Source organism: Dromaius novaehollandiae, chromosome 3 (assembly GCF_036370855.1).
Source record: "Dromaius novaehollandiae isolate bDroNov1 chromosome 3, bDroNov1.hap1, whole genome shotgun sequence".
NCBI lineage: Eukaryota > Metazoa > Chordata > Aves > Casuariiformes > Dromaiidae > Dromaius > Dromaius novaehollandiae.
The window spans coordinates 51638298-51652335 of record NC_088100.1 but is presented as its reverse complement, the minus strand read 5'-3'; the positions used below and the strand labels follow the sequence as shown (position 1 = coordinate 51652335).

Sequence of the window (14038 nt, the reverse complement as noted above, 5' to 3'; positions counted from 1 at the left end):
TCCTACTGGTGTTGTAGGTGTCTGTGAATTTCTGTTTGCCATATTTACCAGAATTCTTATTAAAGTCTTTGTTTTATGTGTAGGTCACTTGCTGTTGGAAGTGGGAGCATGATGTGCCGTGTAGGAAGTGTCGTCGCTCCTTTCTGTGTATATCTGAGAAGCGTCTGGATTTTCATGCCACTTGTAAGTGTTTATTTCAATAGCGAATGCTTCTGGTTTTGAAAAGGAGTGTGTCTCACTTATCTTTTCAGGAACTGAAAGTTGAAGAATCTTTATTTTGAAAAGCGAATTGAATGAACCATTCTTGTTCTATATTTTAAGTCTTAGAGTTTAGTAACTTCATACTGTTAGGAATATGCAGATAAGCAAAAGAGATATTTTAAGTCACTAAAATCTTCTCAGAAGTTGTTATGACTGAAGAAATAAACATAGTTATGCACTGAATCCTAGCATAAAATTGATAAAATTCTTTTCTACAAAAACATCCTTTATCAATCGTTTAACATTTATGACACAACTCACTCTATAGTTATTCAGCAAGCCTAGCAGTTCTTGACCATGCTGATAATTTACTTGCACCCTTTTGTCAAAGAGTATTTTTTCCATTCTTGGAATGTAACATGGATGGCTCCCAGACTTTTCTTAATATTATTCCTTAATCTTTTCCATGGTTTCCACAGGACATTGCATCTTTGGAATAACCTTCCAAAAGATCAAGAATTTCATATATTTACTATATTTGGTCTTCAAAGCTGTCCCAAAGCACCTTTTTTGCATTTTTCTTTTACATGAACCAAAGTGCATTTCATGAAGAAAAAGCTCGTCATAGATAATATTTCATGAATGCCAGTTACCTATGGCCAGAGCATTCTGCCCTGTGAAAGGCTAAAAAGTATTAGGCTGTAAACAACCAAGTAATGAGACAGCAGAAGTGCTTAGGAGCAAATGGTATTGACAGTCAGTGTATAACCATTGAAGAAACAACTCATGAGACAAAAGAGAAGAAAATGGTTTGCTGATGAATTTAATGGGGACTCTGACAAGCAACAGAAACCCTTGGATTCATTAAGCACATAGAACTTGTAGGAGATTCCAGGTCATGCTACCATTAGGTCCTTATCTTGTAGCTCCACTCACCGCAGGAAAAGACAAGTTAGACTATTCCTTTGTGGAGTCTGGGCATTTCCTCTACATTATGTGGCTTTTCAAATCCATTTTGTACAAAATATTTTAATTATTTTCTGCTCACAAATGAAACATATTTCTTCATTATATTCCTGCTATGATACACTTGCTACTTAGAAGTCCTGCAGCTGTTCAATACTTTTTTTCTTCTGAAGGGTAATTTATGCCCACATATGCAGAAACATAAGTAATTACAACGTTTGTATTAAGGATTTAAGTAGAGAATGAGCTTATTAACCATTTAAAAATAGTTTTGGTTCTTCCAAAACCCTTAGAATTTACTATGACTAGCAAACCAATGTTATATATAGATAATATATGTCAGAAGGTGAAAACATAATGGGATGAGTCTTTGACCTAGATTCTTACTCTAATTTTGTCCCCCACGTTGAATTTCCTACAGAACTGGCATTGTGTCCTTTTGATTTTGCAGTTATAAATGCTAGAGATTTGTTTGAGAGAATTCTTTGGGACTTGGTTCATTATTTAAATGAATTGCTTCTGGTTGTTTGGGATGAAATTTAAGAAGATGAAGCAGACCACAAACTGTTTTCTTTCTTAATAATAGCTCTACACAAACCAAGATATCAACCCAGAACAAAAGGCATAGAAATCAAAATTTGCATGAGAGGGTGATCCTGGGGGAACATTCTCTTGCTCGTGTCAGTGTTTTGCCTTTACTAGCTGAGATAAGGTTTATCTGTGCAAAAGTGCTGCAGTTAAACCACAGATGGGGAATGTTGAAACATTTGGGAGAGCAGTGCAAATGACAGTATAAATGAGAGGAAATATTTCAAATATGAACAGTGTACAAAAAGTATTCAGAGTATTTGTGGAGCTGTGTAGCAGTTAACTGTGAATATGTTTTCATTATTAGCGCCTACTAAAAAGTATTTATCAGTTTATTAAATAGACATGTCTTCTGTTGGAGCACAGCATGCCGAGTCTTAGCTAACGTAAGTGTTTTGGAATGAAAGTGAAATGAAATGGATTACATTTTTAAGTAAATTGATATAGCTCATTTTGATCTATTGTACACACCACACATTATCAAGCAGTTAATACTGCTATTTGTTTGACAGTCTACCTCACTTACAGCTCTGCCACCTGTGAGTAATGCAAGATATCCCACTGAATGCCTTTAAATCTTGAATAACTAGCTAAATATGCTTTTGTGTGACAACTTTCTAGAAAACTTAGAGTAAAAGAAATGCTCTACATATAATCTGTGTTTCTCAGCTGTTAAGCATTATGTTACAGTAGCCCTTTAACAGACTTGATTTCTCTCTCAGGTAACCATAAAGTACAAATAAAAAAAATAGCTCCATCAAGGTCAGTTAAGTTAAATAAGTGCAAATCCTATGTCTAATACTACTGAATTTTCAAGATAAAATTTAATCTTTTTTTTTTTAAGTAGGAATTTTGTAGATAAGATCACATTTTTAAGTTGGTTTTGAGCCATCAGGTTTGGATATAAAAATATTTGATCAACAGAACAGAAGAATCTTTGGTTCTTTGAAGTACAAAGTATTATTTCTGAAGGAAATTTCGTTGGTCTAGATGGGTATTTAATCCTGGCCTTTAGACCAGTGTGAAATTAAAATTGCTGCTTCAGGTAGGGGTGGAAGACACAAGAAAATTGGTGATAAATTGATGTTTGAAGTTATTTATGGTAGCTGTTAGAAACTGTTGGCTATACAGGAATGTTGGAAATACTTTGAGAGTTTGACCTAGCAGAAAGTCAGATTTAAATTAAGACCCTGAAAAAGCAATGATTTTAAGCAGGTACTCCTGTCCCATTAACTTTAAGAGAGCTTAAACATAATTAAATACCTTGCACAATGATACACTTTAATCCATAAACATTTACCTAATTGATTACATGAGAAGAGCATTTTCTGATCTTGAGTTATATGTAAAATATTACATGCATGCATAATACGCGCATTTGTTAAGAACAAGCAAAGGGCTAAATTATGTCAAATACCTCATGAAGAAGGATGCCAAGATAACCCTGTGAAAGATCTGTCTACTAAATGTGAGTAACTTCATTGATAATTGTGGGTTCTGCCCCTGAAAATGTAGGTGCTATTTGAAAAGTCCTTTCATCAATATACTGTGACTTAATTTCTTCCATAGTCTGCCTTTTTGTAGGAAGTATTGGAAAATGCTTTGCAGAGTCAGAGAGACACAATAAATTAGCAGTTTGGATGCAGCAGCTTTTTCACGCTGAAAAAGGAAACTAACACATGATGATGAAATAGAGTAAAGAGAGCCGAGATTAAAAGGCAGGAAAGATGGTGGTGACTATGCTTACAGAATAGGGACAGTTAGCAGGGGAATAAGGGATAGCTTCATGAGGAAGGAAAACCTGATAAGAATGCAAAGTGTCTTAAAGACTAACTGGAACAGAGAAAACACACACATTCAAAGCACATAGTGTTGCTTTAACCTTGTTCTGCTGGGCATCGGTAGTGACCCCGTTCTCATATACAACAAATGTATTGGTAACCAAGGAAATTAGTAATGTGTGAGCTTCAGTATCCTTTAGTAGCCCTCAGTTTCCTCAAATCTGAACTTATGACAGCCTAAAGGGTATGTATAAGAGAGTTACTGAGGAATAACTGCCATTTTACTATTCAGCCCGTTTTACTATGAAAAACCATGTTTCAATAGTGGAGAAGAGTTTTGCCACTCAGAGATGAGAGCTGAATATCTCAGAATATATTTTTAAATACCCTTTCTGCCATATATATGTCTGCAAGGGTTTCGCTCAGATCGTCACTCAGTACTATTTCCGCTGGTCCTATTACTGCTACTTTTTTTTGGTAATTTCTCATTGTAGGAGCATGACTTTTATTTTCACTGTAGTCTGCAGTATTGAACGGTATTTTGCTTAATTTTTTATTTTGCCAGCTTCTATATTCAATCTAAGTCCAAAAAGAAGAGTGTATGCAACAGTCTGAATTCTGCTTCTCAAAAGATTTCTTGAGACAAGCTGTCATCTTAACTCAGAGGGAAGCAAAGGCAGCATAGTGCATTTACATGAAAAAGCTCCGTTCAGGGTTACTATGGAGAATTCCAATTTTAAAGCTCCTTTCTGACTTAAGGAGCTGTTCTCACTTAGAAGCAGGTGATAGCTGGCTGGTCCTTGTCTCTGTGCGAGAGACCTAGGTGTAGTAATACCAGATGTTCTCTCACACTCGGAAAGAAAGAATTAAATAAATGGGGCAGACCTTAGAATCAGCATAGGGCAAAGTAAGGATAATATAGTATCACAGTACACAGTTGTAAAACAGGAGAAAACACTCAGCCCAGGCATGATGTATTGTATGTAAGCATTAGTTTCAAAATAGATTTAGGTCATTTAGAGTCTAGCGATGGAAGAAAGTCAGGGTTTAATGTTTGTTCTGTATTTCAAAGGAGTAAAGTGTGAAATGTTCTTACTAAACAAGGCACAGAAGCGAAGGAAAAGAAAAGATAATTCTGGAGCATTTGTGCACTTCGGTATCTACTCCAAACAATCCCAATCCTTGCACCGCTAACGCTGAAGTAACTTGCAGTTATGGTAGTGTGTACACCATGGACAAATCCAAGACACGATCACAAGGCGTACGTCAGTAGACTCCTGCACCCTTGCCAGATCTTTGACTGCAGTTCAAGAAAGTTTATTAAGAGCTGGATTCAATATGAGCTGAAGTACTGTCCTGAGCAGGGATGTGCACTCAGCTACCTTTTTGGTTCCAGGCCTAGGATCCATATTGAGAAACTGCAGGGTGACTGCACAGGAGAAACAAGCGCCTGGATACCATGGGAATAGCTTCAGGAGCTTGAGAATGAGCAGAGGTTATGCATGGCAAGGAAGTTTTAGCTCTATGAAAGTGCATGTAAAATGAATGTATGCAATCCTGAAACCAATTCTTAAATACCTATCTGATAAGAGGGATATCAAATAAAGATATATGCATTCTGTTTTCTCAGACAGAATTCTTCCTCCTTGTGCTGTATTGATCCCTTGTGGAACAAAACACTTCATTTGCTCTTCATTAACTTTGCCGTATAATCTTTTATCTACACTCACAGAGGCAGATCTTTCATACAGTCAAAATTTAAGACTTATGATCTTTGCTTTACATTACAGTTTCCTGCTCTTTGTTTTAAGTGCACTCTCAAGCAAGATCAAAGATTTGCGTAACTTGAAAGACATTTCTACCCTTACAGTTACTGTTTATTTCTTCTAGTTGCTTGTTGGAATCATGGCTCTTCTGAGTGGAATATTAACAATAATGCTTCCAGAAACTCTTGGAAAACCATTGACTAATACTTTCGTGGAAGCTACAGAAATGGGAAGAAACAAAGAAAACTGTTCAGGGAAGACTCCTCCAGAAAAGATAGAGATGTTTGGTCAAGAAACAGCCAGCACTGAGAAATAAAGCAACAGCAAAATGGCTGTTCCTGATTTTAATCATTATATAATTCTTAAGGTCATTTTATTCAAGAAATGTGACCGTACTATAATATCTGTGCCTTTTAATTTGTATCCAGTCTTCCCTTTTCAATAGAGCAAGTATACAAAGCCTTTTCCATGTGACTCAGGTCCTGCAGAAATGTTGATGGGATTTCCAGATCCTCTCTCAAACTTTCTCAGAATTTAGAAAACCTATCTGACTTGTTTTGACCAGTTGGAATGACTATAAATTTTGAAAGCTACCTGATTATACATATACACAAAAATATGTCAATTCTTTGCTTCAGATTCTTTGCAGTTACATTTGTAAACGCACCACAAAATGCCCTGTCCATCCTTGTCCTATTGCAATCAACAATTACAGGATTCAGACATCAGACCATGGTAAACTCAAACACATAGTTATAATTCAACAGAGAAGACTTAATATTGCATCAAGTCATACCAATAATTTCAAAGCTAAACTAATCTATTCCATTTATTTTTCAAATTTGCTACTGGAAAAGCTGCCATTTTTAGTAAAGAAAGTATTCTGTGGAACAGCTTCTGACAGAAACAGTAATATTAGATTTGCAGAATGTGCAAATAGTTTGTATACTATTCATTCTGTTGAATGGCAGATGTATTTTTCTTAGTGGTTTAGAAAAAATTATTCACTGGATCCGTTGCTGTCTTGGTAAATTCTTTTTCGTTTAGGTAACACCTGATGCCTTTGAAAATCGTATTCATTCCAGACTGTTATTTCAGCACACTCTTCTCACTTATTTCAGCTCAGATCTAGCATCAGATTCTTCATAACTTTTAAGAGTTACACCAGCAGCTTTGCCAAATGCCTGCAACAAGGCCTAGTCCTGCCAAGTCCTCAGTGAAATAGAATAAATGGCATGTAGGTCTTACTCAGGCTCTCTCTACAGAGGTGGATTTAATTATGACAAATGATTGGCAGACACAGTACCTACACACCATTTTTATCATAGGTCAGCTCTCTGTAGCTCCATTTTTTCCTCATACTATACAAAATCAGATACAAAATTAGAAATTGAAAATATGGCAGCTGGAAGAAACTGATCAACAGACAGGCTTAAGTACCACCTCCAGGTAGTTTTAGTCCAACTGTCTGTGAGCATCACACTGTTGTCACACCTTGTGTGTGCATCAATACTTACCTGCTGGTGCAGCGATCGTGTCTGATGACTGTGGACCATAGAAAACGAATACAGCTCTGAATACATTATTCTGGCTGCTGCTTTTATGGCTTCTTGTCCCAGCTCTCCTTCTTCAATGTACCTCCAGACCCGGGTATTTCTTCCCCTCCTGTATCCTCATCTCTCCATCACCCTTGAGTTGAGGCAGGCAGCCCAGAAAGCTTGTGTATGTCTGGGTTGAGGGAGCCCTCCACTGTCTGGGCTGTGTGAACTCTGTCATCTCCAGACTGAAATAATAATTTTTCTTGTCCTAGACACCTTTTCTCGAGCTAGCTGGTACAACCTCATCAAAACAAGTCTTCCCTTTTTGACTTCTTGGCCATGTACCCTGAATTAAGACATCTAAATTACTGTAGCTAAATATTCTATATGCTGTATAAGTCACTGTTCACATTTTTTCTGTTACGTCTGCACGGTCATATTATTTTCAATGACTTCTAAAACCAGAATTTGGTCTATATCTGTTTAAAAAGAAAATAAAGATTTTCTCTTCAACCACTGCATGGTCCTGGAGTACCAAGTAGCATTTTGGTCTTGGATTTAGGACGAGATCATATCCTATGTGAGGTCTAATGTGTTTCAAAGCCAAACAAAAATCAACAAGTTTAAATTTAGGGAGTTTCTGTGTGAGAATTCCATGTAAAGCTGAATGGTATCTCTATTTTCCCCCCGAGTTATGTGGGTGTTCCAATATTTACAGAGAAAACCTCAGAAGAGAACTGTGTAGAATATTATGGCTTCTGTCCAGAGATATTAATTCAGCAAAAGCATGTGCTTAACCTTAACCATGTGAGTAATCCCATCATTATTCAGAGGAGTGCTTGAATACACACTTTGATGACTAAAGATGGAATTACTCACATGCTATGGCTTTTTATTTTGCTGAAGAGCAGACCTAGTATTCTTCCACTACTTTTCCCCTCCATTCCCCAGGGCAGAGCAGCTGTCCTTATCTGCAGCATCCGCTTCCAAACCCTGCACGCCCTGCCTTTAACAAGGGCTTAACAGTGCTGCAAAGGAAAATGTCTTGCAAAAGTCCGGACTGGCTGACATTACAACTACCCTCCCCCACAAAGCTCCAAGTAGTTGCATTATCTAGGGTTATTTCACACTGATACTCCTCCTTTTTTAGCACATGGTCCTATCTAAAACACCTTAGTCTTGAGTGCTGGGGACAGTACAGTATGTTTCTAACAAGCTACTAAAGAAAGATTAAAATTAATTTCTTGACTTCCTTACCTGAGTGCAGAAAATTTGTTTTGGGGATTATCCTTCTGTGAACAGTCAATGTATGTTATCTATTACTTTGACTTGAGTGACTTGAGACCAGGTCTTCTGTAATCAGAATATGGAAGGTAAAGAAAAAAAGAAAAAAGCAAAGACCTAAATACTCAAGGATACCTGAACAATCCTTACAGGCTACAATTTTTTAATGATAATTCTGACACAAAATGTAGCTTGTTGGCTTTTAACCCTTAAAACCTGTTCCTCCTGTCACTGAAGCCAGTTGTTATTTGGTCTTTGATTCAACTGAGACCTGGATTTTCTCTGAACTAATGATGTCACTTTTTCCTGGAAATAAAATGTTTGTTGTCCTACAGGTACACCTTTTGTGATTTAATGCATGAGTAGCTTTGAGGATGCTCTGGGGTACCCTATTCTTTTAGCTGAAGAAGCTTATTACTGTAAAAAGGAAATAGCATGTGTATGTCTGTCTGTAGCATTTCTGTTTGCTTGGTTTTTCCATGTTGACAAGGATATGTTTAACACTAGTATTACATTATAAATGTACTGTAGAAAGGATGAGTAGATTTCTTTCTTTCATATATTCCTAAATTATCTGAATCCTCTTTAAAGAGGTAACTGAATTTGTGAAAAAATGCTTCTATTCCTTTGGAGCATATTTTTTCCTCGTTGCTCATTAAAAAGAATTCTTTTTCATAGTTTCTTATTTGAGTCCTTAAATTTTTTTATGTTTGTATTTGTCATCTCTATCTCAGTGCAAATTTCTTAGGCTGATCAATAACTCTGGAAATATATAATGGCTTGATAAGATATTGGATTTGAATTCTGATCTGCCTTAATTGCTGGTTATCATTACATTATTGCTACAATAACAAATGTTTTTGTCCTAAATTGATATCATGTTTTATTAGACAGATTTGCAGTTTGTCATGGGCCTACTTTCTGGGTTAAATAATGGGAATGAGAGGAATTATTATTACCTTAATGCTAACTAAAGAAAAAAAAGTAAGTAAATGTGTTTGATATTTTGAATCTACTGTATTTTAAAACTACACTAAAAGGCATGTTTTCTACTTGAATGTCTGACTTTAATTTCTTTGTTTAAATTTCTATAGTTTAAGCAATTATGTTGAAAAAATGGCTGTGCAAACTGCGTGCACTGTGTCAAATGCAGCATGCGGTACCCTGAATGTCTGAACGAGGGAGGGAACCGTGCCTGCAGGCTGAGAGGTTTTGTGCTCTGTGGAAACAGCAGATGGTCTGACATCCCAGCCTGGGGCTAAAAGGGATGGAGGATACCCTGGCATCCTCCTGTATCTTTCACAGCTTATTGCTACCAACTCTTAACACACAGCTGCTTAGAGTTGCAGCACGCAAGGCCTGTGTGTTTACAAAATGCAAGATGCTGGTGGCTGCAAAAGAAAGGGCCTGGATTTACCCTATGCCCTTGTTCAAACATTCCTTCAAGATGCTCATCTAAATCCCACAGCAGATTCATAGGGGAGAAAGTAAACACACATTGTAAAAAACGATTATGAGCATAGATAAAAGAACAAGTTTATGTTATCAAGAAAAGTTGTAGTGAATGCAGTGAAGCAGTGGCTGCTGTGCTACACCTCTCATGAAGCAAAGTTAGAGCACATCTACGTAACCTAAGTATTTTGTGCAAGCTTCTGTACCAGGTGAAATGTGGATTTTGGTAACCTGTAGGGGAGGTATGTACTCTCTGGAAGGACTTTATTTGTCCAGAATATGTGGATTTAATACAATATAAGTTAATAATGGAATTTTTTTAATGTTGTGTTTTTATTACCTGCAATTACATATGAGAGTAAGGTCAAACACTTTATTTATTTAACATGATTTAATTGTTACCCCTTAATTTAATGAACTCCTACAGTCATCAAGTCTCTGTTTGGTATATGCTCGCTTGTAGGGGCTGGGCAGGCACTGCGGCATCCCATGCAACACCCCTTTCTGCAGAGCAGCACACCTGATGCCTTTCGCATGCTTTAAGCTGGCAAGTATCGTACGTGTGTCATTCTCCTGTTTGTGTTTGTAGGTGTAAATCAAGATTTGGGTAATGTGCTAGGCAATGGCTATGACAAAATGTTCATTAAAAATGTGTCGTTTTGCATATCAGTTGTAGGAAGAACATGATTCTTTTTGGCCAATATTCCTATAAGCTGGCTGGGACAGACATCCCTGGGACAAAGTCAGTAGTGACAAAAATAGCTGCGGGTATCATAGGATGGGTGTGAATTGATCAAAGAGAGAGTAGGTAACTATAGGAATGACAAAGCAATGTAACTTGTATGCACTTGGTGTTCAGTGGATGTGAAAGCTGACTGTAGCTTCTTCATGCAGGAACTGGAGTGGGCAGACAGTGCAAGGAAAATGAGAGTTGTGACAACCTGTAGCTCTGTTCTTTGGGCTTTCTTCTCTTATATCCTCTCAGGCACCTATTTATCTTCTACTTCCCGTAAATCTCAAATTAATGCAAGTTACACTATTTTCCACGCATATTAATCTTTTTTTTTGATCAAGTTACATCAATCACATGGCTTCATCATAGCTTGTGCCATAACTGCTTCATGCATCCTTGCAAGGTACTTTACATTCATCTCTATAGGTAACCATAGTGAAAGATTTTGTTATGAGAAATAGTATGTAGAAGATGAAAAATATTAAGAACAACTCACTGAAAGCCAGTTCAAATATTTGTTTGCTAAAAGTGAGAAATTTGAATCCTCTCTGATACTGATTTCAAGAGCACTGGCTTCAGTCAAGCTGAGAAAAATCAAGCCTAAAAAAATCTCACATCCTTTTCTTAATATGATTGATGCATTAATACGATTGTAAAGAGATGTGTACACCAAAAGAGCTCTTTCAAAGAAATTACTAGCTTTTTTATTTTAAATGTACAAGGATTATGATTAATCAGAAGTAATGAGAAATATCTCATTTAGTGACAAACCACCACTTCTCTCTGCATTCCTGTCTAACACTCAGGCTTGGATAATGTTCGGGTGTTTGTTGCAGATAAGTAGGATCCAACCATGGAGTATTCACAGGCATCTAGTTATTAATGTTGCCTCATAGTATTTCATGTGTAGAAGAACTCACTTGCACAGGACTGAAAAAAACTTAGCACCAAGGGGCAATTCAGATGCAGGTTCTCCCCAAGGTCTCATTGCCAATGATGAGAATGAAAAGCAGTTTTGACTGAATCAATCATTATCAAGCAAAAGAATCAAGGATAAATGGGCAAACTCTGAGTAAATATTTTAACAAAACTTTTCAATAGGCATGTCCATATTGCCAGTATCTTGCTTTGCATTAAGAGAATTCCCCCAGGAGTCAATAAATATCATGGGAAACAGTAAAATGAAGAGAGGTGCAGCCTCTCTGCTGAAATGATAACTTGCCACAGACAATGATGATTGACCTGATTTTGGAACTGGTTAAAGAAGAAGTGATGGAGAAGGGATCCCTTGCATTCATAAGATCAGAAACAGGCTTGTACCGTTGTGTTCATATAGGTCATTTCTGGTTATTGCTATTGCTCTTTTCAAAAGAGTACAGAAAGAAAAGGGAGTCCTAAGTTAAAAGATAGCCTTTCTAAAGCACTGCCCTGGCTGGCTTTAGTGGTGTGCTGAGATGCTCTGCCACTGCTGGTCATGGTTCAGAAACAGCTCCAAGTGCTGTCAGTGCTGCATTTGATTTATGCCAGAAGCCTGCCTATCTTTTCCTGCACGACCAATCCATGAGTTACACTTAGTCAAAAGATATAATAGTCACTCTCACTGGCAGGGGCATTCTCTAAATATAAATAGAGTGAATGATGCACTTGGAGTACTATTTAGCCAATTATTTGTGAATTCAAAATTACATACTGCTCACAATAAACAGAATAATACATTCACAAACATCCTGGGGGTATTAAGCAGTTGGGCTATTATGTGGAGCTTATTACATGTCCTCTCTTGTGCTTTTTCCCATCTTTTATGAGAAAGTGCTGACATTTTATAGCAAAAACATGTCTTGAAGGCTTAGGTACAGAATAGCTTCGGTTAATCTCCTGTTGATCAGGGCCAGGGCTGTGGGAGTTGGACCAAAGATGCACTGTGTTGTGCTGGTCATTTTAGTAAAGAACAGAGGTAAGAAAAACAATGATAGCACTAAAGAGTTGGAATTGCTTCTTTTCATAGTTGTCTGCATAGACAAACATTTGTGATGGAAAATCACACAAGTAGCTTATACAGAAAGGGAGGACAAACAAAACTCTTCATCCTAAAATCTGGTATATGTTAGTTATAGGAACTTCAGCAAGGCACAGTGCCCTCCGAAAGACTTTAGCACATGGAAGAGTAAGAGCTTCTCAGTGAAATGGCTACAAGAATTGGTATCACATGGGCAAAACCAGCTTGTGTTTCCTGGGTCTCCTTCTCAGGAAACAATGCACTGGAAATTCCCCAAAACTTTTGGCCTTGCATAAACATCTGATACAGAGGATTTCAATCCAGATCCTTCAAGTCTGGCAAAGTTATAAGCAACTAGAAATAGAATATCAGAATGAAGAACAGCAGGCAGTTTTAATCTTATCTGGCACTGCAACCTCTGTTTATATTTGAGGGAGGAGAGATTTCTGTATCTGAAAGGTTCCTCTCCAAAATTATAGACATCCTGCCATGACTTAGAATAGTGTGCATTTTACCATAAAATACATCAAGCCCATCAGCTTTTTCATTTCAAAACAAATGAACCTTTGCCATTCCTTCTGCCTCCTTCCCTATCTTATCCGATTCTCTGTTTTCTTACCTTCTCAAAACGTGCTATACAATTACTCTGACAGAATTATTCCTTGTTCATTTCACTGTGATAGGAAAAAAAACTCCAGGAACTATGCACCTAAAAAGGTCTGCAATTGGGATATCGGTAATATACCATGCTTTAGTTTTTCCATTTAAGAACACAGTTAGAATCTTTGAAGAGTTAAAAATATTTCATGTGTTTAAATGTTCCAAACCAGAAAGAAGTTTGTAGACATTGGATTCCTTATCTCGTAATATTTCTTGGATGTTCAAACAAAAGTCTGCTAACTTGTTGCTTTTGCAGGGTTTGTGCTCTTTTTGTAGGATCAAGCTGTGTACACATGTAGACTTTTGAGAAGTGAGACTAACTCACGAGGTATTGTGCACACAGTCGGGTGTGCCATTAGTCCCGCCTGTTGTTGCGTGTATAGATACTGGGTAGCTGCCTGCTCTTCGTTTAAATGTCTACGAAAAAAAGGCATGTTTGGCAGATTCCTGGCAAATACTGCTCAACAGGGCTGGGGCAGAATGGTTTCCAGACTTCCGAGTCCTCCTGCATCTGTTCAAGGCCTAGTGCTATGGCAGGCAATTATTAGCCAAAATGTCGTGCCAAAAGGGAAATATCAATTCTGGAGGTGGGTTGCATGTGACAGTCTGTGTGCAACACTGTCTCATCTGTAAGACCTGGAGCTGCTGTATCACATAACAAAGTAAGGCTCAAACTGATAAAATTATGGTCCTCAAAATTTTGGCAAATGTTTGGCTCTGTGCACAAGAGTCCCCAGGCATATGAGATTAGTCCAGGGCAGTTATTACCAGTGAGGAAGTGAGCTCTTCCCATGTGGAAATTGTGTCCTGGAGCTGAAAAACCCTGGTATACAGTCTCATCAAAATCCCAGTGATCCTACAAGCAGCTTTATTTTTGACAAACTCCTGTTTTCTGATGAAAAAGGCTAATCAAAACTGGCCTGACTAGCTGAGCTCATTAGTCCTTTGCAACTTGTTCAAGCAGGGATTTGTTCTTCATCCAGCCGGGATGACTGAAAACAGGCCCACAGATATGCTGCGCTATTAAGATCCTGATTACTAGCATTACTCAAGTATTACAGCAACCCCAGTGC

General features: G+C 37.5%; 1 protein-coding gene across 1 annotated transcript in view; it reads left to right on the top strand.

Moving 5' to 3' along the window:
* The window catches only part of SLC22A16 (solute carrier family 22 member 16), a 38887-nt gene extending 29705 nt beyond the window's left edge, over positions 1–9182 (top strand). The window contains exons 7-8 of the mRNA XM_026119990.2: positions 84–183; positions 5427–9182. Of these exons, the coding sequence (XP_025975775.1) occupies positions 84–183; positions 5427–5618 (292 nt within the window). The 3' untranslated portion in view covers positions 5619–9182. The remainder of the gene's footprint in view (positions 1–83; positions 184–5426) is intronic.
* Positions 9183–14038: the final 4856 nt, after the last annotated feature.